The sequence below is a fragment of the Grampus griseus genome, assembly GCF_964374135.1.
Source record: "Grampus griseus genome assembly, chromosome: 6".
Classification (NCBI taxonomy): Eukaryota; Metazoa; Chordata; class Mammalia; order Artiodactyla; family Delphinidae; genus Grampus; species Grampus griseus.
The window spans coordinates 69,493,567-69,519,281 of NC_139000.1; the positions used below are offsets into that span (position 1 = coordinate 69,493,567).

Consider the following 25,715-nt stretch of genomic DNA (forward strand, 5'->3'; position numbering starts at 1 on the left):
TTATTTCTTATGTGAAAATCGTAATGATGGGTCAAGGAATTGTAACATACATTCTTTAATCAGGTTGCACATTCAGGCTTGGTGTTTCTTTCTCTTTTTTTTTTTTTTAGTGGTACGCGGGCCTCTCACTGTTTTGGCCTCTCCCATTGCGGAGCACAGGCTGCGGACGCGCAGGCTCAGCGGCCATGGCTCACGGGCCCAGCCGCTCCGCGGCATGTGGGATTTTCCCGGACCGGGGCACGAACCTGTGTCCCCTGCATCGGCAGGCGGACTCTCAACCACTGCGCCACCAGGGAAGGCCCTTGGTGTTTCTTTTTTAAAGAAAAAAAACAAAACAGGAAGTTTTCTCTAGTAAGAATTTAATGCACAAAGAAAACTCATAAACTGAGTTAATACAAAGTATATATTTTTTCTCTTAACCACAATGTATACTTGCACATAATATTATGTAAATAAAAATAATTTAAATCTTTATAAATAGTGAAATAAATATTAAAATAGATAAATATTTAAGTAGATAAGTAAGTAGATAGATCAACATGGGCATCTATGAGGGATGAGTGCCTGTAGAGTAGAACATCATGTTGATTAATATTCCTGAAAACACTTGACAAATTAATTCAATTCAGGGCATGATGAGAGCAGAAATGAGAGTCTTTGACATGGCAGCACAGGTGGAAGTAGGGTCTTGTTAGTCACTGAGAATCATTTCGGTGTTGAACCAGGTGTGTGTCATTCCTTCCTCCTGAGTCTTTCTTGCAAGTTCGTTGATGAAGAGAAGGATCTCATGACTTCTGCTCTGACAATCTCCCAGGCACAAGGGCTGTACTTCTTCTCTTGCAGATAGACAGTGATTCTGTGGAAGTATTTCCTCACAGCCAGGATGGAGTCCTCCTTCAGCAGGGGAGTCCCTTCCAGCCCCGCCTCCTGCATCAGACAGGCTTGCAGGTCAGTGAGCTGCTGATAAAGTGCAGTGCAGAACTTGTCCAGGAGGGTCTCATCCCAAGCGGCAGCCGAGCCCTCTGTGCTGAAGAGCTGGAAGGTCTGCTGGATCATCTCATGGACGACAGCGATGGCTTGAGCCTTCTGGAACTGGTTGCCTCCAAACGCTTCCTGGGGGAATCCAAAGTCATTTCTGTCCTTCAGGCAGGAGAAGGGGGAGATTCTCCTCATCTGTTGCAGGAGCATCAGGGCCCTCGTGTTAGCCAGGCTGTGGGTCTGAGGCAGGTCGCAGCCCAGAGAGCAGTTGGAGTTGCAGCTGAGCAGCACCAGGGCCAGGAGTAAGGACAAGGTTGGGGACATCTGGGACCCTGCAGATGCTGCTTTCCTGGCTGAGGTGGGGACTCTGTGAACCCTGCTCTCTAGGTTCTCTGAAGACCTTCCTTCAGGCCTGGGTCTTAAATGGGAGCGAATTGCTTTCCATTTTCTGAATGTTCCCTCTTACTTTCTACTTCTGTTTTTGCTTTTCATTTTGCACTCTCCAGATAGGTTAGGGCAGCGTTTCTCAACCACTGTTTTTCATCCTTGCCTCCCCTTCTCCTGCCCACAGAACCTTTCTAGATATTTTTTTTCCATATGGCCCCCCTATGAAATTTTGATACACAGATATACTGTGTACATAGGTATGTACTCCGTGCATATCTCTACTTTATAAATAGAAAAAGAAAGTGAAAAGTTTTTTCTTTTTATTCAAAGCAGTGGTGAGTATGACAAAAATATTTAGGCTAAAAATTAGCTGTAAAAGCTACTGCAATTAATTTAACATTTTGGTTAAGTGTGCAGAATGACTTTTAATGTAATACATTTACTTAATAAATAGGAATGTATCAAACTACATATTCAATAAAAATTTATACAAATACTTCATAAGAATACCAATGTATAGATATATTTAAAAATCTATCAAAACTGCTAAAACCATTGAAAATTTAAATGATTTTCTTAACATTTATTTTTAAGTAATTCTTAGTTTTGATTCATATCATAAAATGATTTCTAACTTCACTAGCTGCTAGATATTCCTCTAGATATTGTCAACAACTTTTTCTCTTTAGGACTAGACATAATTATTGATCTCCTAGATAACTTTTTTAGAATTAAATAATAAAATACAACCTATTTGTGCTTAATTCCCGATGCCCACATCACACTGAGGCTCAAACATAAGCAAAATCCACAAGACAGACAAGGACACCTCATAAGTAAGCAGAGGGCACCTCTCACATTATGACTTTGAGTTCAATCATATGATGGAGAGAAAGTCCTGTAATGAAACATCAAGCCACCATGGCTTGTAGCACTGATCCTGCATATTGTGTATCTTCCATGCACTCAATGTCAATGCCTCTCGTCTCATACACAAGAAAACCCAAAGAGAAAAATGAATACAAAGGATAGGGTTGGATAGGGTTGAGCTTTGGAGTGCCACCCACCATTGTAGTAGCTAAGATTTGTTCGCACCCCTAACAACTACTGTTTGCACCCGTGGGAGCGATCTGCTCCCAGATGATTTAGGAATCATCATCGATTTGAATCTTTCTCTGTTTTTTTGCATTGAATTTCAGATTCCCCAAAGGACTGTCAGAGGTTCCAATCCAAGCCTATTCTTTTCAAACAAAAGAAAACCATCTTTGTAATTAATTGAGAACTGGATAAATGTTGATTGGTATCATGGAAAGAATTCACTTTCAACTCTGATCATGAATTCTTTTATTTTGCAGTGGATGTTCTGTGGCCTCAGCCCCCTCTAATACCGATCTTTCAATAAATAATAGGTATGTGACTATCTGTGGCAAATCAGCTCTGTAGCAACTGGACTCTGTCTTATTCTCTGTGGTATCCTCGGCACCAGGCCCAGTGTAATCACGCAACAGGTAATTTTTTCTTTCTTTTTTTTTTTTTTTTGCGGTACGTGGGCCTCTCACTGTTTTGGCCTCTCACATTGCGGAGCACAGGCTCCGGACACGCAGGCTCAGCGGCCATGGCTCACGCGCCAAGCCGCTCTGCGGCATGAGGGATCTTCCCAGACCGGGGCACGAACCCGTGTCCCCTGCATCGGCAGGCGGACTCTCAACCACTGCGCCACCAGGGAAGCCCGAACAGGTACTTTTAACGAAAGCAGTTTCTCAGATGGTCTCCTCCCACTGGAAGGCATTTACGAATGACCAAGCTATTTTCCTTTATCACGGTCGTATTTGCTGGGATTATAATAGACAGTGGCTGGTATTCCCACTCTACTCCTACTGGTATCAGTCATGCCTACTGAGTTTGTTGCTAAAACCCCTAGGATTCTCTTTCCTTTAAGGTGCCTATGGCTCTGGGGATTCAAGTTGTAAGAGCAGCACAATTTTCAGCCGTTGCCCGGCACTCTATTAAACTCAGGAGGATGGCCTCGTCGCTAATTTGTCCTCTACTAGGTCATGACAGAAAATAACCAGCTTGATGTCACATACAGAGCCACGTATCTGAACTCAAAGTCTCCCTGATTCACACAGGTCACAGCGACCAGACAATTAACCACGTTACTCTTCGGTGGATCTTTACGGATGTGGCAATGACTACCTATATCCTGAGATTCTTTGGAGACTCCTCACAAAGACTGATGAATGATCCTTTTCCTCCTGTGTCTTCATTCCCTTTCAAGGGACGATGGGGTCCACTTCAGTTTGATTTCCAAATTTTGACACATAATAATTAAAGCATTACTGCAGGTTGGAAATCAAGAGTTTGGATTCTGAGTCCTCGGTCTGCTCTTTTGGCCTGGTAAATGGCTCATTCTTCTTTATTTACATGAATATATTCTCTCTTCTGGATGCCAAGACATGTAGCCTTCAATGCCCTTTCTGGTCTGAATGTTTCCATCCCCACAAAATTCATATTTGGAAGTCCTAACCCCCAAAGTGATGGTATCAGGTGGCGGGCCCTTTGGGACTTGATTAGGGTGTGAAGATGGAGGCCTCACGATGGAATTAGTGCCCTTATCAACGAGGTCAGAGATAAATGCCTCCCTCTCCTGCTGTATGATGATACAAGGAGAACTCTGCAGTGTGAGACCTGAAGCAGGCTTTCACCAGAACTGGACCGTTTCTGTATTGTAAATAAGTTCATTTGTATCCTTTTTTTTAGATTCCACATATAAATGATATCTCTCTTTCTCTGTGGGTCAGATTGTTTTTTAATGAAGTGTGTGCAAGCAAGAACATTAGTTGTTCCCCTCCACCCCACCCAGAACTTCATTAGGACAAATAGTGTAAAGATGAAAAGCGGTCTTATGCACTGAACTTGTCTCCTTGTCTATTAATCATCCAATAATTTCCCAGCTTCTTTGCAGTGAGATTTCCACAAGGATAAATCCAGGCCATGTAATGTGAGCAGAAGGGCTCTTGCCCTGTATAGTCCTGGCCCTTGAAAACGTCCCATGTGATGCACCGGACTTCTTCCCTTTACCACTGAGTGGAATAGACTCAATTACTGCAGAAAAATTTGCAGTCACCTGTTGATGATGGGAAAATCCACAAAACAGGGGGTACCCATGTCCCCGACTCACTCTTTGGAGAGCAACTTAGAACATCCATCTGATCAGGAATGCCTGCCTTGTGTTCTTATACCAGGGAAAGATAAGATTCTATTATGATCCAATTCCTGACAGCATTCTCTTTACCCGTTACAGCAGTCAGCATTAAGTTAACTGACAAATATCTTTAACACCACACTATCCAAAAAACCTTTCTATACTTCATGTGTTGAAAATAGCAAATACCTCTCCCAAAACTTAAAGTGATCTTTTAAATTACGTTAGAAAATTATTTATACAAGAAAAGAGATTGTGTTCTGTCAAAACCTTTTTTAAAATCATGATTTTCTTTTCAGACATTTTTCAGCCTGTGAGGAAACACAAGTCGAGATTGCTTTGGACTTGAACACTAATGTAATTGAATGAGAAGTGTCACGAGTATAAAAAATATTCTGTATTTGTTGACATTTCTTTGAGGATTCTTACATAAGGGAAAGGCACCTTTTAATTTCCACTCTGACAACCTCCCAGGCACAGGGGCTGTATTCCTTTGCCTTCAGATAGACGTGGATTCCATGGAAATACTCCCGGGCAGCACGTCCCAAATCTCGACAATCCAGATTGTCTTTTTTCATCTGCTCCAGTCGGTGCAGCCTCAGATGAAGGCTAGAGAGAAGTTTATCGAGGAGGGTGTTGTTCCAGGCAGCACGGCTGTCCTCCGTGGTGAAGAGGTTGAAGATCTGCTGGAGCATCAGATGGTGGTGACAGGTGCCTTGAGTCACCTGGATTGGGGTGATATTCTCTCTTTTCCAAGGAAATTTGAAGTCGGTTCTGTCCTTTAGGCACCACTGAGAGGGGATTCTTTGCAACTGTTCCAAATGTTGGAAGACGTCCTTGTTTTCCTGGCTATGGCTTCTAGGCAAGTTCCAGCCAAGAGAGTAAGCAGGGATAGAGCAGAGCAGCACTCCTGCCACTAGCAAATAGATCTGGGCCATTAAGAAAGGGTGATTCACTAGACGGCCGCCAGGAGAGGCGTGGGCACCGCCAAACAATTAATGAGTGGGAAGCTTCCTTCCCTGGAACTGTGGACAGCGTCCTTCCCTAGGTGGCCGGTAGAGGGCGCAGGGTTTGTTTGGGAAACGCCGACTGTTGAGTTTGCCGTCTGCAGCTGTCTCCTGCAGCTCGAGAGACAGGGCGAGAAGTAGTCACTGAGGCTGCTTTAATAATCAGCATACGCGAAACACCTTGGTTTTCTCGGTGCTGAGCGTTGAAGAGGAAGCCTTGTCGCGGCCTCGCCAGAGACATTTTTGTGTGGCTGGGAACAAGAACCGTGCATTTTCAGGCTTCCCCTGAGTTTTGCGCTTTATTTTCTCACAGAAACTTGAGCGAGGCAATTTTTGGGAAAGAAGCCTTTTTCTGAGCGGTCTGAGGTGGGAAATCAGAGCGATTCCCAGCCGCAGAGAAAGGGGAGCCGATTTTTCCGATTCGGGCTGGTTTCTGGCGCGAGACAGCGAAGGCCCAGAGAAAGGGGAAGGCGGCGGCGGCGGCGATGGGACGACAGGACGGTGTTGGGGACGCCCTGAGGGGTGAGTCGGAGCGCGGCCACCACCGGGGCCGAGGACGCGGGAGCTGAGCGCCCCTGTAGATTCTCTGGGACTTCACGGAGTCTTTCAAGGATACAGCGTTAAAGTGAGCGAGAAAGTATTGAGTATCTGAAAAGTAGGAATATTAAAAAAAACTCACAGCCTTTTATTTTTTACATTTTAAAATTAATTTTATATTTAACTTAATTCATATGATATTTAAATTAAATATTTTAAATGTTTGATATTTTTATAAATTTATGTTAAAATATTTTCAATATTAAGCATAGAATATTAAAATATATTTTCATATTAAAATATAGCATTTTATTAAACTTTATTTAAACTATATTGTCTTTCTACTAAAGTAAGTATTTAATATAATTAATTATTTGTTTATTTATTTTAGGCTGGGTGTATTTATTTTAGGCTGGGTTCAGTCTTCATTGCGGTGTGCAGGCTTCTCATTGTGGTGGCTTCTCTTGTTGAGGAGCACAGGCTCTAGGTGTGCAGGCTTCAGTAGTCGTGGCTCGCGGGTTCCAGAGCACAGGCTCAGTAGTAGCAGCACATGGACTTGGTTGCTCCACGGCATGTGGGATCTTCCTAGACCAGGGCTCGAACCCGTGTCCCCTGAGTTGGCAGGCGGATTCTTAACCACTGCGCCACCGGCGAAGCCCCAAGTATTTAATATAGTTTTACTTTTCTATCTTTAATGCAAGCCAACTCATTAATATTGTCAAGATTACTTTTTTGCTTGTTTTTAATTGAGGGAATTACCATGTTTGACAATTTCTAATGACCCCGTGATAGTCTTAACTGATTTTTAACTCATGTTCCTGAAATGTCTTTCCCAGGACCTCACCTTGACTATAAGGTTAGAAAGAAGAGTTGGTGTGTACAAGCAATTGAGGACGTTTAGCAGGTCAGACTTTTTCATTTTTCTTTAGTAGGAATTTTATACACTAAGTGGAATTTGCCCAGATTTCATTTACATCATAAAGGCTTACTTTGTAAGACTGTCAGGGCCATGCAAATGGAGGTCAGCTTCATTTCTTTACTTAAAAGTTTTATATTTTGTTCCTCGTGCATATTTTGGTATTAATTTTCATTTTAAAATGTTGCATTAAAACATCCTTTATCTTGATGACTTAGATTTGGTGCCTTCTTACCATTGGTGCTTAAGAGAAGTACTAGCTTAACGTTGCCCTAATGCTAACCCAGGAAATAGCTTTTGAATTAGAGTATTGTGCTGTTCCATGGCTGAAAATCTAGGAATGCTTTAATTCTCATCATCTCTCCCCCATATATATATTTCTTACCATTTTCCTGGTCTCTACAACATTATTTTAATGTCTTTTTTTAAAGGAAGAAAAAACCCTTTTGACTGCCTTCATCTGATTTTCTCAACTCACACCCCCTTGGCTATGGTAACCACAAATCTGATCTTTTTCTCTGAGGTTATGTGTTTCTTTTTAAGGTATAATTTAATCTGTGTCTTAAAAATTAACACCAGAGGTGGTCTGAAACAAAATAAGGTGAGGAAAAGGACTATTTATCTCATTTACACTAGTCACAGAGCAGGCTTTTTTTTCTTTTCTTGTGGGGAGGAGGTCAAAACACTTTCTTAGATGCTGCAAAGAGCCTCAGGTGCCGTGGGATTTCTCTCCTTAACGTACGGGGCACTGCTCTAAGGGTGGAGACTAGGTCTCTACTCCTTCGCAGGCCTACAGGCAATCCCTCTCCTAGAGTTTGCATTTGGGGGCCTCAACATGCAGACCGCTGAGTGTTAAGGAACCTGTAGTCAGAGCTTCTCTTGGCTGGGCTGAGGGTGGACTCTAGAGGTTTCCATTTGTTATAGTAATACAAAAGTCTTCTATCATTCACTCTGTTCAAATTCTCAGCCTGTACTTTGCAAACTTTATTTTATTTGATCTCGGCAATGTCTTGTGTGACCACAACTAACGGTGTCTCCATTTTTTAAAAGAGGAAATGAAAATCTGATGTCATTTAAATTCAGGAGCCCCAGATTTTTGTCAGAGTGGAGCCTTCTGCTGCTCCCAGGCCCTCGTCTTCATCAGCTCTGAGCACTGGCCCTCAGCTGCACTGAGCCCGTGGTGCTTCCTTCATCCTAATCCTGCCTCTAAAGTCTGTCCTCCCTGCTCCCTGGAGGGCAGTCACCATCCCTGCCTCACTTTCCTGGAATCCACATTGCCAAGCGCATTGTCACATATATACGCAGTCAGAACATTTCTGGTGACGGAATGAAGAGAACTGCATGAATTCACCCTTGCTGTTCATTTTTATGTCACCATTATCTGTAAACTTTCAGAAAATGTGAGCTATGGTCCTGTAAGGAAATGTGGAAGAATTTAAATCTGATGTATGAGTCCCTTTAGAGGAGAATGCAGAGAGGTGAGGCTAGTTGTATTTTGGTGCAATTTAAGAAGTGGCAAAACAGAGTACAGGGTCAAACCTCTAAGTATTCGTATTAGAACTGAAAAAGAGATATATTGAGACTCAGGTTTTTATTTCAACCTTGGGTCTCATTTAGATGAATACATCCTATTGGATTGATACTCTTTCATGTTCCAGGAGTGTGTTTAATTTCCAGTGTAATAAAAGAATTGAAGTTGTGACATTCTATGTTGCCCATAAATGGCTTATTTAAGAATCTCCTTTGCAGGCAGGTACCCACAGCAGCTGGATACAGGCTCCCACAGCCAGACACCTGCATCACCAGGCTCACCGGGGCCTGCCACCCTCCTCACTGAGGACACCCAGGATGATGTTCTCCAGCCCTGTCTGCACCCTTAGCTGTCACCTGGCCCAGAACCACAGCCTGCCAAAGCAGGAGACCCTCACAGTCCTGCCCCTAACAGGGAGAATCTTCTTTGTTTTCCTGCCTGAAGGACAAGGAGGTTTTCAGGTTCCATCAGCACCAGCTGGCTGACAGCCAGTTCCCAAACGCTCAGGCCGCCTCATTCTCCATGAGACGATACAGCACTTCTCCATCGTCTTCAGCACAAACAGCTGAAATTCCTCAGTGGGCTTGATCAACAGTGGGCAGATCTGGAGACTAGTTTGATGCAGGAGATGGAGAGGAAAAGACCCTGCTGGGCAATGAGGACTCCAGCCTGACTTTGAAGAACTTCCAAAGGACCAGGCTCGATCTGAAAAGAAAGTCCACAGCTGCTGTGCCCAGGACAATACGAGAGTGGAAGTTAAGGCGTGAAAATCAGAGTGTGCTTTCCCTGTATGTTCAACCTCAGAGAACGCAGGAGTGGGAAAAGGAGACCTGGACCCAATCTTCTACAATGGAGTCTTCTCTGCTTAGCGGTGGCCTCTAGCGCGTCCATATTCACTGAGTTCAATGACTTTTCTTCTGATTCAGTTGTAAATGCATCGAGTCTTCTCAGGACATTGTTTTTCAACAGTAAGTGGAACAATACTTTTGAATGGGGAGAAAATTTATTTTTAATTTGTAATAATTAGAATTTATTTCTCTATGATGATTGTTATATTTACCAAATTTATTCTTCATATTATGATATGGTCAGCTTTGTGTCTTGTTTTCCTTTGCTTTGGGGGTGCAAAAGGTATATTTTAAGTGTTAGGTTTAACTCATACTCTTAAAGAAAATCAGAGTGTCCTTAAACCTTTAATCTGCCTTAAAATCCAACAGGAACATAAATAGTTTTATTCATTTCATTGGTCCTTAAAATATTTTGAAGTATCTCTGCTTTCAGGATTTTACTTGTGTTTTTTAATATATTGGTAGATAAAACAAAGATATTACTTTCTTAATGGAGCACTCTGTCAGAGAAGACAGGCATTAAAGAGTAAAAAATTCTCTTGAAACCCTTTCTAGGTTATGAAGGAGAAGCACAAGGCATTATGACAGGTTATAGCAGCTGGAGCTATTCTCTTTTACTTGTTCTTTCTCGGAGAAAGCATGTCTAATGGTTGCTGATTCAGTTTCAGCAGTTGCATGATCAATAAACTGTGAAATATATTATAGAATCATGGAATTTAAACTTCAACAAAGAAGTGTGACTATCCCTTGTATTGTTGGCACTGTGGTGGGTGCCAGGTGCAATGAAAATAGTAGACACATTGCCCGCTGTCACAGAGCTTGCAGTCTGGTGGGGATATGGGTAACTAGGTGTTCAATGAAAGGAATGCTAATGCTGTGACAGGGAAAGTACAGGTTCTTGGGAGTATGTGGGCTTGCATGGATCAGGGAAAGCATCTGCAAGAGCAGTTGGTAAGCTGGCATCCCAGGGGTCTGCAGGAGTTTGCCAGGTAATTACATGCTGGTCAAGTTTGGCCATGTGTGGAGATTATCTAGGGTAGCAGGTAAATATGAGGGTTTGGAGCTAATGACATTTGTTTGGAGATGTGACCCTGGGTAAAGACATGCATATGGAAGTCAACAGTCATAGAGAGGATGTTTGGAACTATTTGGGAGGTTGAGACTATATGTGCAGAGAAGTTGAAGTGTGGGACTAGCATAGATCGTTGAGGAACACCAATTCCCTAAGATGAGAGTGTGGAGTCAACAAAGGAAGGAGAGAAGGAGGGGCAGAAAAGCAGAGGACGGTGGTGACAGGGAGAGCAGATGAGCGTCAGACTTTAAAATGGCGGGTATAATAACAAGTATCTGATGCTTCGCACATGTCAGCCAAGGCTGCTTCACGTTGATCTCTAACCTCAGTAAGATGTAGCTTATTGGCAATATCTTATGACCTAGTAAGTATCTTAAGAAATTAATCTCAATTTTCAAGATATTTTTTTCCTCTCATATGTTTTAAGCAAGGGTCTTAGAAGACCCTTAAGGCTTCATCGATAAAGCATTCAGCTTTATATATATAATCAGGATTTTTCATTGGAGAGTTTTATTCACTACTTCAAAATGTCATCTTATATGGATAAATTGCATAAAAATTTGTAATCTGCATCAAAATGCTTTTAATTTCAGCATGATGTAAATTTAAATTTAATATATTACTTTCTACTTAATATTGATAAATATCTTCTGTGCCAATGCACTGACTGCATTTTGTTTTGATGCCCACTAGAGATCCATGGGTATTTGCAATCTAGTGTTTGGTACATCTGTGAGAATATTGCATTTGCTCGTAGAATTTAAAAATGTGTTTGTATGCTTTGCACAATACTTAAAAAGATGATCCTATTTTAATTCACAGAGGTAGAATTTTTGCATAACAAAATTATGAGCTCAGTAATGAGCTCATAAAAAATTATGAGCTCAGGCACAAATATGGCATTATATCAATATCTTCTGGGGACTTCCCTGGCGGTCCAGTGGTTAAGACTTCTCCTTCCAATGCAGGGGGCGTGAGTTCGATCCCTTGTAGGGGAGCTAAGATCCCACATGCCTCAGGGCCACAAAACCCAAACATAAAAAAAAAAACAAGCAATATTGTAACAAATTCAAGAAAGACTTTAAAAATTGTCCACATCAAAAAAAACTTAAAAAACTATGTATCTTTTGAGTGGACATGAAATAATGGCTTTTACTCCTTTGTGCATACCTGTCACTATAACAACTATCATTGCTTTGTTTAATATGTCCCTGGTGCTTAAAATAATCTGCTCACTTAAGATAAGTTTATGACTTGTTATATTCTCATGATATAGAGCATATAACATGTGATGGTATGTTGAATGGAATATAGTAGTCTCATTATCCCTATTCTAAAGCTGAGAAAACTGTACTGTAGGAAAAAGAAAACAATTGCCCTAAGTCATGCATGAAGCCGAAGGAAGACTAAGGAGATGCCGAGCTAACGAATTTACTGGTCACCTGAGAAGACAAGAGTAACCCACAAGAGAAGATGCAGCAAGACTGTCATTTTCAAACACTTTTACTGACACAACTATGTTCAGCTTATTACACTTATCGCTTTTATTAACAACTCTGAGGACCAATGATGTCCCTAACAGTGTGCAGGTTACTGGGTGGGAATAAGAAGTGTAGCTGGAGAGTGAGCTGAGTGCTACGGTACCTGATGTAGATGGAGATCTCTTTCCTAAGCCTGATAAGACTATGCAGTTCCACTCCCAGGTTTGCTACGACCCTATACTGCTCTGCCTCCCCTTTGGCCTCCTCTTGTCCCTGCTTGCTCAACCACAAACATGGCCAGGAGTTCTGCATCCCTGCTGCTGCAGAGCCTGTCCCATGAGAAAGGAAAGGCGAAAAGTCCTCAGCTGTACACTTTCATTAAGGCTAAATTGAGAACTGGGGAGCTGAGCTGCTTTGCCCAGCCTTCATCAGGACGCAAGAAGGCCTTGGAGTTAGATGAAAGTTATTCTCCATCAAAATATTTGGGGTCCTCTGGTTTGTTCCATTTCCTTCTGAACTTGAGACCTCAGGAATGCCAAATTCCAGTGCTGTTTTGGGGAATATGTGAAGTTTCTTGTCTCTGTTCCTAGAGGCTGATTGGGACATTTGGGAATCTATGTGCCTGTGTAACCCGAAACATTCCAACCCACGGCTGTTTACAGATCAGTATCATGATGGAGAAGGGGAAGGACTGGGAAGTCCAGTTCCTGAGACTCGTTCTTTAATGGATTTTCTCAATTTGTAAAGCCCCTCAGCATTTGTCAAATTCCTATGCTTTTGTATTTGCTTTGTGAAGGGCTGTGTTCATCATGACACAAATGAAGGTGGCTGAGATGGTAGAGGGTGTGCAAGGCCACTGTCAGACTCTCTCCCTAACCTTCCTCTGCCTCAAACACTCAAAGTCAGCTCTCAATCAGAACTGGAGAACCTCTTCCTTTCCCTAAACCCAGTTCCTGGACTACTGCATCCTTCCCCCAAATGCAGCAGAGACAAAAGAAAACACTCTTTTTTAGAAGAAACGATTTACTTGTGAAGAATGAACTTTGCTGTTTTTGAGAGAGACCATTTTGTTTTCAGAAGATGCCTTACCCCAAGGCTTCCTTCCATAATCTGTTCCCAGTGGGACTCCCTCGTGTCAACCTCTTGCTGGACTAGGACCCTGGAATTCCACAGGGCCAGCTAGCAAGAGGGATGCCTGAGATGACAGAAGATATGAATCACCTTTCTGAAGAGAGGGTGGGGCTGGTGTCACATGAGTGCCTTTCAGGTGAGCTCTGCAAACCAAAAATAGGAGCCTGGGTGTGTCTAGGGAGAGTGGAAGCAAAGAGAGAGTGGAACATACTGAGCAGACTGTTCTACTGGGAAGAGATTCTTTCAAGATTAATGCCCAGGAACTAGAATTCGAGGTCAGAGGTTCAATGACACTAATAGTAAGGTCCATGTGTGTAGAGCAGTGTCATTTCAAAGCTCTTTCACACACATTGCCCCAGGCAATCATCACAACAATCCTGGGACTCTCCCAGACACAGACTATGAAACTTAGGGAGGTTAAGTTGTCTGAGTCATTACCCAAAATTTTGCCCCCAAAACAGTCATTGTTCCACCACGTCTCACACTGTCACTTGATGGGTAAGCGTCATGGCCCAGCTTTCACATGGACGAGCAGAGCCTGGGTTAGAAGTGTCCCAGGTCCTGACTTCTTTGCTTTCTAGCTCTGAGTCTCTCCTCTGGGGGGCCATTATTTTCTGAGAGTACAGGCTCTAGGAGGTGACATTGCCAGCAATTATAGACCTGGGACTGTACGGAGAAGAGAACTAAGATCAAACCCGGGAGAGCCCAGGATTAGAGAGCAGAACCTTACCTTTCATAGCTCCTGCTTTTTTCTTCCTGCTTCTGCGTTGCTGCTGAAAGCCCCCAAAATGAAAGAGTTCACAAGCTATTTTGTGCCTTTCTCATACTAAAGAAGCAACAAACATTATTAATGAAAAATGTGACTTTTTACATTATTTGAGGTCTCTGTTATGTCCATATTATTCATTTTTAAAGTAGATCCAAGTATTTTCTACTGATCCTTCTTTCTCAAAGAATTTTTACTAATTCCCAGAATATCTTTCAGAAGTAGAATACACAAGGACTTCCCTGGTGGCAGAGTGGTTAAGAATCCGCCTGCCAATGCAGGGGACACGAGTTCAAGCCGTGGTCCGGGAAGATCCCACAAGCCGCGGAGCAACTAAGCCAGTGTGCCACAACTACTGAAGCCCGCGTGCCTAGAGTCCATGCTTCGTGACAAGAGAAGCCACCGCAATGAGAAGCCTGCGCACCGCAAGGAACAGTAGCCCCCACTCGCCGCAACAAAGACCCAATGCAGCCAAAAATAAAATGTAAATAAATAAATAAATTTATTGTTTTGAAAAAAAAGAAGTGTAATACACAGAAATTGCAAGTATCTTCAACATGCAGCACAGGGAAATTTCACACACTGAATACATTGTGAAACTAGCACCCAAGTTAAACGTAATAGATTTTGCCCAGGACCTAGCATGTTTCTTATGTTGCTTTCCAGTTGCTACCTCAGAGCAGCTCTCCTTCTCCTCCCCGATGGTAGCCACTCTGTGACTCTAACAGTCCTGATTATTTCTGACAGACACACTTTTATGCCTCTTGTGTATATTTACTCACTGTATCCTGAGAATAATCCTATGAAAAAATACTACTACTGTCCCCATATTAAAGATGAGGAAACTAGGGAGCTTAGTGATTGTGTTATTTGTCAAGGTCACACTGCTATTAATAGCAGAGCTGAGATCCAGTGCCATGAACCCTGGCTCCTTCTCATAGAGGTTTTGAAAATCCTAGAACTCTTCTTTCACTTGTGCTCTCTTCCTGTGGCTTTCACTCTAACAGAAACCTTGAAGCTGGAAACCTGCACAGAACCAGAGCAGCTGTGTAGCTGGTCAGTGAGGTGGAGGGTCTGAAGTTATGTGTAAGGGATGAATGGTTCAGTAAAGCAGGACCGGGGAGAAGGTGAGAGGAAGGTGCCAGGATTGGCCAGTCAACACCATATGTCACCAGCTTCCCTCGAGGAGATGACTCCTTCCCACAGGTATTTGCACCGACCACTCTTTCCTGGTGGTATAAATCAGTTACACCTATGACATCAGGACTAACCATTCTCCGTAATTTCCAGGACTTCCCTCAATTCCATGGAATGCCACCTTTTGACAAGCATTTCCTGAAATGAAAGTGGTAGGACTGTTCCAAAGGACAAAATGGACCAATACTAGTCTGAAATAAATTTACACAGAAAAAGATAAGAATGTAGGTTTCAGAACTTAAAAAACTCAAGAAGTTTTCTCTCATAAGAATTTAATAAATAAAACAAAATGCAAATTTAATGAAATGGAAAGGTGAATATTTTCTAAATTTTAATACAATGTAAGTATAAATATATTGATATGAAAATATAAAAATAAGATACATAAATAAATAAATAAACAAATAAACGGAATAAATAAATAACAGGGTAGTCATTGCTTAGGGACTGATCCCCTGAAGCTGAATAATTTTAACATATACTTGCTTATCACTACTGACAAAGTAGTAGCTGAATTAATACAATAAATTCTGTGATTAAAGTTGAAATAAGAGCCTTCTGAAATGACTAAAGACATGTGTGCAAGGGTGATAGGGCATCTTAGTCAATGAGAATCATTTCAAGGTGACCCCAGGTCTCCATGCATAATTCTTATCCTTTCTTGCAAGTTGGTTGATGAAGACAAGGATCTCATGATTTCCACTCTGACAATTTCCCAGGCACAGTCACTGTATTTCTTCTCTTTCAGGTAGAGGTGGATTCCCTGGAAGTACCTCTTCACGGCCAGTGTAGGGCCCGTCACTCCCAGGGCAGTTTCTTCATCTCCCATCGCCTGCACCAAGCAGGCGTCCAGGTCCTCCAGCTGCTGATGGAGTCCAGTGTGGAGTTTGTCCAGGAGGGAGGTGTCCCAGGCGGCAGGGGAGCGCTCTGTGTGGAAGAGGCGGAAGACCTGCTGGAGCATCTCGTGGAGGACAGAGGTGGCCTGGGCCTTCGGGAACTGGCTGCCATCCACCATGTCCTGGGGGAAACCGAAGTCTTTTCTGTCCTTCAGACAGAAGCGAGGGGAGATTCTCCGCACCTGGCCCAGAAGCATGAAGTTCTTCCTGCTAATCCTCACGTGGTTCTGAGACAGGTCGCAGCCCAGAGATCCACCAGGGCCGTAGCTGAACACCACCAGGGCGGTCAGTAGAGAGAGCACGAAGGCCATGGGGCAAATGAGGCTGCTGCTGGCCTGGCTGAGACGGGCGTCCGGGGGAACCTTGGGGGTAGGTTCTGTGATGACATTCTTTCTAAGCAAGGCCATTAAATAGGGAACACAGTAATTTTCATTTTCTAAACATTTCTATACCCTTTTACTTCCTTTTTTTGATTTTCACTTATATCTTCTCAGTATGGTCTATGAAGATGTCATCATTCTAAACTATTAATTTTGCAAGAAGTTTAATTTTCCCAGTAATTTCAGATGTGCCCATCCAAATGGCTATTTATTAATGAAATGAGAAAGGTTTTCGTCTTAAAGTCAGAAGTGATGTAGGTTTGTAAATACGCACATCCTATATCTCTTTCATGCATAAATGTTGGTCTTCTCTGTTCCAGGAAGAAATTTTTAGCCCTGATCTTAGGTTCCATTTTTACCTCTTACTTTACCTAGGAAGGCAGGCTCTCTCAGCCGTATGCTTTCTGTATTTGCTTAGGGATTTACCAGATCACTCTGGCATAAGCTGTTTGAAACAAAAGATGGGTTTTGTTTAGTGTTTGATTTAGAGAAGAGGCTGATTATTATGAGTCCATGAGCGTCTCCCATGTTTCCTTTCCTTCTAGAACATGTTCCTTCACGTCCATGTGGTCATGCTTCAGGGGACCACGAGGTGAGGACTATTATAGATATTGTCCTTTCTTTCCACCATTTTCTTACTGGAGACCTATAGTCCTCCACAGGCTGGGCCAGTACCCCCACCAGGAATCCTGGTTCTTTTCAGGAGAATATGGGTGTGGAGATCCTAATTCCAAGACAATTGTATTTCCCCAGCAGCACCTCAGTCACAAGGGAGAGATCACATGTAGTTACACCCTCTCCTCTAGAGTGACAGAGTCCCCTTCCTAACCTGGACTCCCACCCTGAGGGCAGGCTCACCACATCCCGAGGACTTTACAATCTCCTATCTGTGGAGGGGCTTGTTTATTTGTTGGGAAAATAATTCATCTTCCAGGACCCTCACCCTTGCCCCTGGAGTGTTTGTGTGAAGGACCCTAGTCCTCAGTGGTGACCTCCTCCCCTCCTGACCCATGTCCTCAGGTATCAGAAGTGTCAGCCGCCCTCAGATGCTGAGAGCAAAAGTGTGTTTTCTCTAAGGTGGTGGAGGAGTTACCCAATTCTAATCATTTTACCCTGAGTAGACACATAATTTTTATTTTGCCAAATACAAATTTTATTATTCAACTCTTTTACTAAAACTAGTCAACGCTTGTTATGCTCAAAGTTTCTGAGCTGGGGGCAGAGAATTCAGCGACAGTGTTGTCTCTCGTTAAAGCTTATGTCACAGAAACCAGTGAGGTTCAGTTGTTCATTCAGTCAGTTGATGCCAGTGGGCTTCTCCCTTCCTCTGTCTCTGTCTCCCTCTGAGAATGCAGGGCAGCGAGGCCCAGGATTAGGTCAGAGAGAAATCGCCTTCTTTCCTTTACTTGTGTGTAATTTTTCATTTAAAGTTTTTGTCACTTATATTCACTTAGTGACTTATTGGACAAGATTTGCCTCGCTGCTCCTGCATTAGTTCTAATTCATGATGAGGTAAGAACAATAAAGGGAGGTAAAGAAAGGCAAAGGGGCTCCAGTCTCTATCATTTTCAAACTTTAGATTTTTTGTTTATCACTGCAACTGTCCTAGAAAGTAAAAGTCGACAGCTGTCTTGTGGGCATAAAGAAAACAAATGTGAGTCTGAATGTCATGAATGTGAAAGAAGGGAAGTGATTTCCCCCTGACACAATGCCGGATTCTAATTTAGCTAACTTGAGTGCAGCACAGTTGTAGAATAGGCTACGTCAGAGGTGAAAGATGAGGCCAATGTGAAAAACAGAAAGACAGGAACATGGTTGCTTCTGCCAGAAGCTCAGAAAAGACCAAGTCCTGGGTCAGTTGACGGCCTTCAGCTTCGCAAGACCAGCTCCCTCATTTTTCTTTCATTTAATCCATGAATGATCAGTTTTGAGGAGAGAAGGAAGAAGTCACACCCACCAGCTCACAAGTGACTGGCAACCAGAACCCCAATTGCTAGAACACTAACCCTGTCTGGGAGGATCAGCAAGATCCGTCTTGCTGAGCATCCGTCTAGGTGATAAATGCATTCAGGCAATGAGAAGGGTACTTTAAGAAAACTAGAATTAAAGGAAGGGAATTAGATGATTCCAAAAGATCCTGATCTTATCTGGTTAATAGGAATCGTGATATTAAAAAGTAAGAACTGAATTTTATTGCTTGCTACTAATGGACTAGCCACTTTCTAAGTTCTTTAAAATTTAGCGACTTCCCTGGCAGTCCAGTAGTTAAGACACCGAGCTTCCACTTCTGGGGGCACAGGTTCGATCCCTGGTCGGGGAACTAAGATCTCGCATGTCCCATGGCACAGCCAGAAAATAGAAAAAGAAATTAACTCAACACTCTCAATAACCCTATTGGATCCAATTCACTTATACAACTGGAGAGAAATATAAATCTGGACGAATGAACTGTTCCAAATGTACCCAAGATACAAGGGCAAACCTTAGGGTGCTTACAATGATTTGTCTGAAAGCACCCATTAAAGAAAGTGAAGACTGCACATGAACATGATATTTAGGAACCAACGAAATAAGCAGACAGAGGACAGTGAGATGACAAAGGACCCTTATTCCACTTAAGATGCCAAAGGGTTACTGTCTGTGGTTTTGTAGGGCTACATGAGGTGTGGTCTGAGTCCACTGAACTGACTTTAAGTTCTAATCAAAATAGACAAAATCACTATTAAGTAGTTAGAAGGGAATAGATTTTTCTGCCTATTGAAAAAAAAGGAAGTTTCCTAGTGGCCTAGTGGTTAAGATCCGGCACTCTCACTGCCGTGGCCCCGATTCAATCCCCGGTGAGGGAACTGAGATCACACAAGCCACGCACTGCCAAGTGTAAGATTTCGTGAGTGATTTCTTCAATGAAATATGGTAAAATAACTTTATTAACCCTAGAAGAGCTGACCCCTGGAATCTACGTATTTTTAACGCTTGAGTTTTCTTGTGAGTTTAAGAAAAAAAAAAAGCACCTAACAATTTCTAGCCATGTGAACTCTGACGTTTCTCCTTCAGGATGACAACTAAAAAGTCACTCACCATCTGGTTCTACAAGAATAAAGTCATTAGCCACAGCAGTCCCTTACCCCAACACGCCCTGACAGGAGTTCAGGGTAGAGATCAGGAATGGGGCACTCTCTGCTCTGGGAAAACTGACAGAATAGGACTGCAGGTAGTTAGATAATTTCCTGAGAAATTCTATGAATTCAATTTTTTGCAACTTCTCATACTTAGAAAAGCACTAAAAGCATTAATAGTGACAAATGCTCCTCATGACTAGCAGCAACCTTCTCCCAAGATGTGTCCTAGATTGCACGTATCCTCTTCACCACAATCACATATATACTGACATCCCCATTCTGTCCTTGGAGCCGTTCGTCAGAGCTGACTGAGAGGCTGTCCTCCAGGCTATAGTCCTCAGTAAGTCCTCCCAAAAACTGAACTCCCAGCTCCTATGTTGTCGTTTGTTTCCAGTCAACAAGGACCTCACTGATTTCCCAGGAGACCTCCTCAGGTCAGCCTGCTGTTCTCAATCTCAATGAAGACACCTCCATTTCTCACCTACAGTCCAGGCTGGACATCCATCTGTTTACTGATAGAGTCCAAATAAGAATCTCTACTCTTTATTGTTCCAACTGTTGGTTAAGATGTGGGTACCGAAGAGGCCTTATGTATGACCAAGACGGAAGAGCATACGCGCTTCTTAGACAGAAGCAGTGAAGGTTTTTAATGGGCTCCTTAGCAGGGAGAGTCTGGCTTGAACTCCAGAGTCACCCTCATGGCCTTGTATAGTTGTCTTTCTTTAAATTTCTAGCCTCAGCCCATTAAAACATCATAATACTGAAGAATTGAAATAAAAATATTATTTAAAAACTCATTTGTTAATAAAATGATGTTTTTAGCAATAATATAGGAATGGTTTCTGCTTGTTTTAGGACCCTAATCCTTAGGAAGGTTTCCAAACCTGTAAATGTACTTTAAATGTCCTTCTGACTTTAAAAGTACCTACTCAGTGCTGTATGCACCAACTGGAAAGAATAGAAAGATGATTGATCCATCAGTGTCCTCTTTCCAAAGTGCCTAAATTAAATAAATGAATTTCCACTTAGCTCTTTGTTGCTTTTAGAAATTGTGACCTTCCAGTGTGCATGTTACTGATACCTGCCCTGCTGGAAAGGCTCTACCCCAGTTGTTGCTAAATATATTAAAATCCCTGCCTGTGTCCCTTCTATTCAAGCATGTTTTATTTTGTTTGTCTTTCAAAGGGGCAAAGACATCATGATGGAATGTAAGAAATTCCTTGGATTGCATTGTCCCCAGGAATATCCTTCCCTGCTCTGTGATTACTTGCTGGGTCCTAAGGACAAAACAAGTTTGCAGCTGGCACTGAGGTAACCCTCGTCCCTTCCAAGACTCCGCAGGCTGCTGTGGTATCAGTGCTGGGGACACTGCTAGTGGCCACATCCTTATGGGAGAACTCTGTGCTATCGCATGCACCTCATTCTTTTCTTCTCTGAAAAGGAATGTTCTGGAGAACACTTGCCTCGGTGCAGCTGATCTGTGTTCTTCCATGTCCTGAGGACCTGCCGCTGTTCCAGTGAACGCTTTAAACATCTCTGTTCTCCTTCCAAGTTCTCAAGCTGCTGCTGCCTTTCAACTCCATGTTTCCTGCGCTTTGGGCTTTTTGAGCAAATAAGAGTCCTGAACCAGGTGAGTTCCTCCTAGTGCAGTCAGCACGTGGAAGTGTGCAAATAGAGGCACAGGTGAGCTCCTGGATTCTCCACCACTGTTCAGTGTTGGGCAGGGTGCCATCTATTTACTGTGTTTCTCTGGGAGTCTGGACAGTCTGGACCTGCAGTGCTTGGCAGGCGGAGAGCGTGGAGTCATATGAGAGTTTCTGACAAACCTAGAACTTTCACTCAGCTTCTGCTTTCCATTGGTGGCTTTGTAGTCTTAAGGGGAAATTGATAGCCAGAAACCCTAATGGAGAAGGAAACAGCGGTATGAATGGGCAGTACAGCTTAATGCAGAGTGAATGGGGAAAGTACACTATGGATTTCTTCACTGGGAGGAACTGAATGATTGTGATATTTTAGTGAAAGAATGGGATCCAGGAAAACAGAGGGGAAGGGGAATTGTGCCATGTATCAGAATCAGCAGATAGATATATGGTATATTTTATACTATGTATTCATATATATGTACCATATATGTATATTATTGTATGTAAAATTACATACAATTGATGACACACTTTCTCCCAGTTCTGTTTTTTAGGCTGTCATTGTTCTGCAGTCAGTGACAGAGAGAGGGGGAGGAGAATTCATTATTCCCATTTAGACCTATATGAAAAATATAGGAAACAACACACTACCTGTTTAGCCCTCACTCTGTGGATGATACTCTGCTAAGTGCTCTTAAATGTTCTGGTTGGTCTAATATTCAATACAACTCTAGGAATATTTTCCATACTTTATATTTGAGGAAACTGAGGCTCAGGGAAGTTAAGTGATTCCCCAGCATCACACGTGTGTCCTGGCAGAATCTAGACTCAATGCAGAAACCCATATCACATATAAATAATTATTTAACTTCCATCCTCTGTAATTCTCAAGCTCTTTGTTTGCTTCTTTGGTGCTTTCTGAAGATCATTTTTCCCTGCTTGACTCCTAGGTGCACTGGCTACTCCACCTTTGTGCCCTCTTCAGACTCTCCTCTTTCTCACTCTTAAAAGTTGAAGATCCTCATGAGCTTTCGGTCGTCATCTCGTTCTACACTCTACTCCTAAGGAATGATATCCACATATGCTGCTTCCAATGGGAAGTCTGTCTTTAGATGTTTCTTGGCCACTTTATGGAGTCCATGTGCTTTCTCCCCTTCTTGAGATGCCTCATTCCAGATTCTGGTGAGAGAATCCCCTTTTCCCTATCTCTCATTGTAATAGGAAACTTAACTGAAATAATTTAGCATGATTACTGTTTTTATATCTTTTATCTCTTCCAAACTGAACTCTCCAGAAGAATAGGTTTGGCATTCTCTTTTTTCACCTCTGTATTCTCAGAACTATCATATATCTGATATAGAAATATGAAGTTTTAAAATATAACCTGGAACTTCCCTGCTGGTGCAGTGGTTAAGAATCCGCCTGCCATTGCAGGGGAAACGGGTTCGATCCCTGGTCCGGGAAGATCCCACATGCCGCGGAGCCACTAAGCTTGTGGGTCACAACTACTGAGCCTGCGCTCTAGAGCCCGCGAGCCACAACTACTGAGCCTGTGCACCACAACTACTGAGCCCACGTGCCGCAACTACTGAAACCCGCACGCGTAGAGCCCGTGCTCCACAACAAGAGAAGCCATCGCAATGAGAAGCCCGCGCATCACAACGAAGAGTAGCCCCTGCTCGCCACAACTAGAGAAAGCCTGCGCACAGCAACAAAGACCGAGCACTGTGAACAATAAATAAAATTTAAAAAAATAAAATAAAATATAAACCACTGAAATAAATGAATGATGAGAATGATGAGTAGAATTTATCATCCATGTTTCAGTATGCCTTGCAAATTAAAGCTACTTCTTTTTGTAAGAATAAAAAAATCCAAATGTCATCTGGGGGAGAGTTTCATAAATTAAACAAGAAAATAATTTGAAACAATATAGAGGTAAGCATATTTTATTATACTGAATACACTATAAAGGTGAACATGATATTATATGAACAAAACTATTTTAAATACCATACATAGTATGACTGAGATTAAGTAGAATAATAAATAGATGACTTCATGAGAGCCCTTTGCGCTTTAATCACTATCATTTTGACTCCTGGTCTGATCATTTCTAAATCTCTACTGTATATGAGTCTAGTTCTGATACTTGCTCTGTCTCTTCAAACTGTGTTTTTCACCTTTTAGTATGGTAAGTTTCTGTTGAAAGTTGAACATGATGTATGGGGTAAAAGGAACTGAGGTAAATTGGCCTTTAGGGTGAGGAGTTACATTTATCTTGCTACGAGGTTGGCTGTGTTTACTTCTAGTCCTGGGCTCTGTTTCTGCCCTCTTTATTTTCCATATCAGCCAAGCTGGCTTATCCTTTGGGATTGGTCTTCTTGAAAATAGATTTATTAGACCTGTTTGACAAGTAACCACCATAGGTGACAGGTCTATATCTTGTTCACCATTTTATCATTAGTACAGAGTTCATAATAATTATTCCAAATAATTATTAACAAAGAGTATTCTTAGATTTTCCATTAGACCTCCCATCAGAAGCTTCTAGTGACCTCGCGTCAGAACCTTATATTGAAGTAATTATTAAGCATCATTAGATGATTCAGTACATTTCTACTGAGCCTCTTGATTCATCATTCTCCAACTCACAGTGAAGACGTAGGGTGGTGAAAATGTAGGGCATAGGATGCTAGATAAAATTAGCCTTCTCTGCTTTCCTGGTGTCAGAGTCTTTGTAATGTTATACGTTCTTTTTCATTTAGTATTTTTCTGGGCAAGGTTTGTCTTGCTACTACTGATTTACTTCCTTTTTCATCTTGAGTTGAGTATCTTAAGAGGGAAGCAAAAATGGAAACATAAAGGGCCCATACCATGATTTTCCATAATGTGCAATACATCATTGATTTGCTTCTCCATTCAACTTTCTTGGAAAGCTGTCCTCGCATTTGATGTACTGAGGTAAAAGGAAAACAAATGCAAATCTGACTATGCTGAGAGTGAAAGAAGTAAAGTGACTCCCCAGGTGAAATAATGACAATGGGAGTTCTTCTCTTGTTACCCTTCCACTTGCTCCAGAATGGGTTCTGCTGATTAATTTCAGCAAATCAGCTCTCACTAAGGTCAGTTCTATCTGTTTCCCTTGTAGTGGATGGTTTCAAGCGCAGAGCAGCTTACTGACATTCAACATCATATTCATCAAAATAATGATACATTATCACTGTAAGTGATTAAATGTCAGGATTTAAAGTAAATCAAATCTTGAACATTGATATGAGTTTTCAGTACATCAAATCCATGAAATCTCTTCAGAAGCAAAAAATAGTTCAAAAAAGGAAAACAATGCAGAGAAAAAAATAATCCACATCCATTCTAGGTTCCACCCTATGTCTCTCCTCCAATTCAGACGGCAAATATCTCAAACCTATATTCTGTGTATATTGTCATTCCCTTCTCTTATTCATCCTTCCACCTTCTCCACTATGGTTTCTGCTGATTAATTCTACCAAACACGCTGTCACTAAGTGGCCAATGCCATCTCTTTTCCCAATGTAGGAGCACTTTCCATCTACGTTTTCACGAATGCATTGAATCTTCTAAGCAGTTTCAGTCTTTCAAACATGGTCTTCTCACCTTTCTCTCTTGTCCTGTTAACATATGGCCATTTCCCTTGCTTTCCCTCCCTTTTAACGTTAAGGTCATAGGATTCAATTTTCAGTCCTTTTCTCATTTGATACTCTCCTCCTATTTGATCACTTCTTCTGTTCCATGCTTTACACTTCATGGAATTGCTTCTAAATTGCCATCTCCAGTATCCAGTGGACATTTGCACTGAAATGTCTACTAGTTAACTATAGGTAATATCTACTGCTTTAATTTCTATATCCTCGCATGACATGATCCACCTTCTGCTGGGGAAATTCCATTTTCCCACCTTCTCACTGTAGCACTAAATTTAACCGATATTAATTTCTACTACAAATTAGTACTATTTTAAAAATAATTAAATTTAATTGTGAGTTAACTGATTTTTTAAATTTATTTATCTATTTATTTGGCTGTGCCAGGTGTTAGTTGTGGCACACGGGATCTTCATTGCTGCGTGCAGGATCTTCATCACGGCATTCGGGATCTTTGGTTGCAGCATTCAGGATCTTTTAGTTGTTTGCGGCATGTGGGCTCTTACTTGTGGCATGCAGGATCTAGTTCCCTGACCAGAGATGGAATCCGGGCCCCCTGTATTGGGAGAGCAGAGTCTTAAACACTGCACCACCAAGGAAGTCCCTGTATTAACTGATTATTGTTTTTAGGTTACTTTCCTTTAAAAAAAAAATCAAAGTTACCCAAAGCAGAATTGGATTAGTTATGTTCACCTCTAGGTCCTGAGGGCAACCCACGACCTGGCTAGAAGAAGTCTATTTTTATTTCTTATGTGAAAATCGTAATGATGGGTCAAGGAATTGTAACATACATTCTTTAATCAGGTTGCACATTCAGGCTTGGTGTTTCTTTCTCTTTTTTTTTTTTTTAGTGGTACGCGGGCCTCTCACTGTTTTGGCCTCTCCCATTGCGGAGCACAGGCTCCGGACGCGCAGGCTCAGCGGCCATGGCTCACGGG

General features: G+C 42.1%; 3 protein-coding genes and 1 long non-coding RNA gene across 4 annotated transcripts; 1 reads left to right on the forward strand and 3 right to left on the reverse strand.

The window, feature by feature from the left end:
• Positions 1–732: 732 nt before the first annotated feature.
• On the reverse strand, positions 733–1,302 carry LOC309823637 (interferon alpha-1-like; the record flags this gene model as incomplete). Its single annotated transcript, XM_082656100.1, has 1 exon — positions 733–1,302. One exon carries the CDS (start codon positions 1,300–1,302, stop codon positions 733–735), a length of 570 nt encoding a protein of 189 aa, XP_082512226.1.
• Positions 1,303–4,995: 3,693 nt separating this feature from the next.
• Positions 4,996–5,508, reverse strand: LOC309824374 (interferon alpha-13-like; the record flags this gene model as incomplete). The annotated part of the gene is made up of 1 exon (XM_082657216.1): positions 4,996–5,508. The coding sequence occupies one exon, from the start codon at positions 5,506–5,508 to the stop codon at positions 4,996–4,998; it is 513 nt and encodes a 170-aa protein (XP_082513342.1).
• Positions 5,509–5,714: 206 nt separating this feature from the next.
• On the forward strand, positions 5,715–7,519 carry LOC309824373. Its single transcript, XR_014296923.1, has 3 exons — positions 5,715–6,099; positions 6,951–7,018; positions 7,462–7,519. It is a non-coding gene; the product is annotated as an uncharacterized lncRNA (long non-coding RNA).
• An 8,156-nt stretch (positions 7,520–15,675) lies between these two features.
• On the reverse strand, positions 15,676–16,359 carry LOC309823776 (interferon omega-1-like; the record flags this gene model as incomplete). Its single annotated transcript, XM_082656337.1, has 1 exon — positions 15,676–16,359. One exon carries the CDS (start codon positions 16,357–16,359, stop codon positions 15,676–15,678), a length of 684 nt encoding a protein of 227 aa, XP_082512463.1.
• Positions 16,360–25,715: the final 9,356 nt, after the last annotated feature.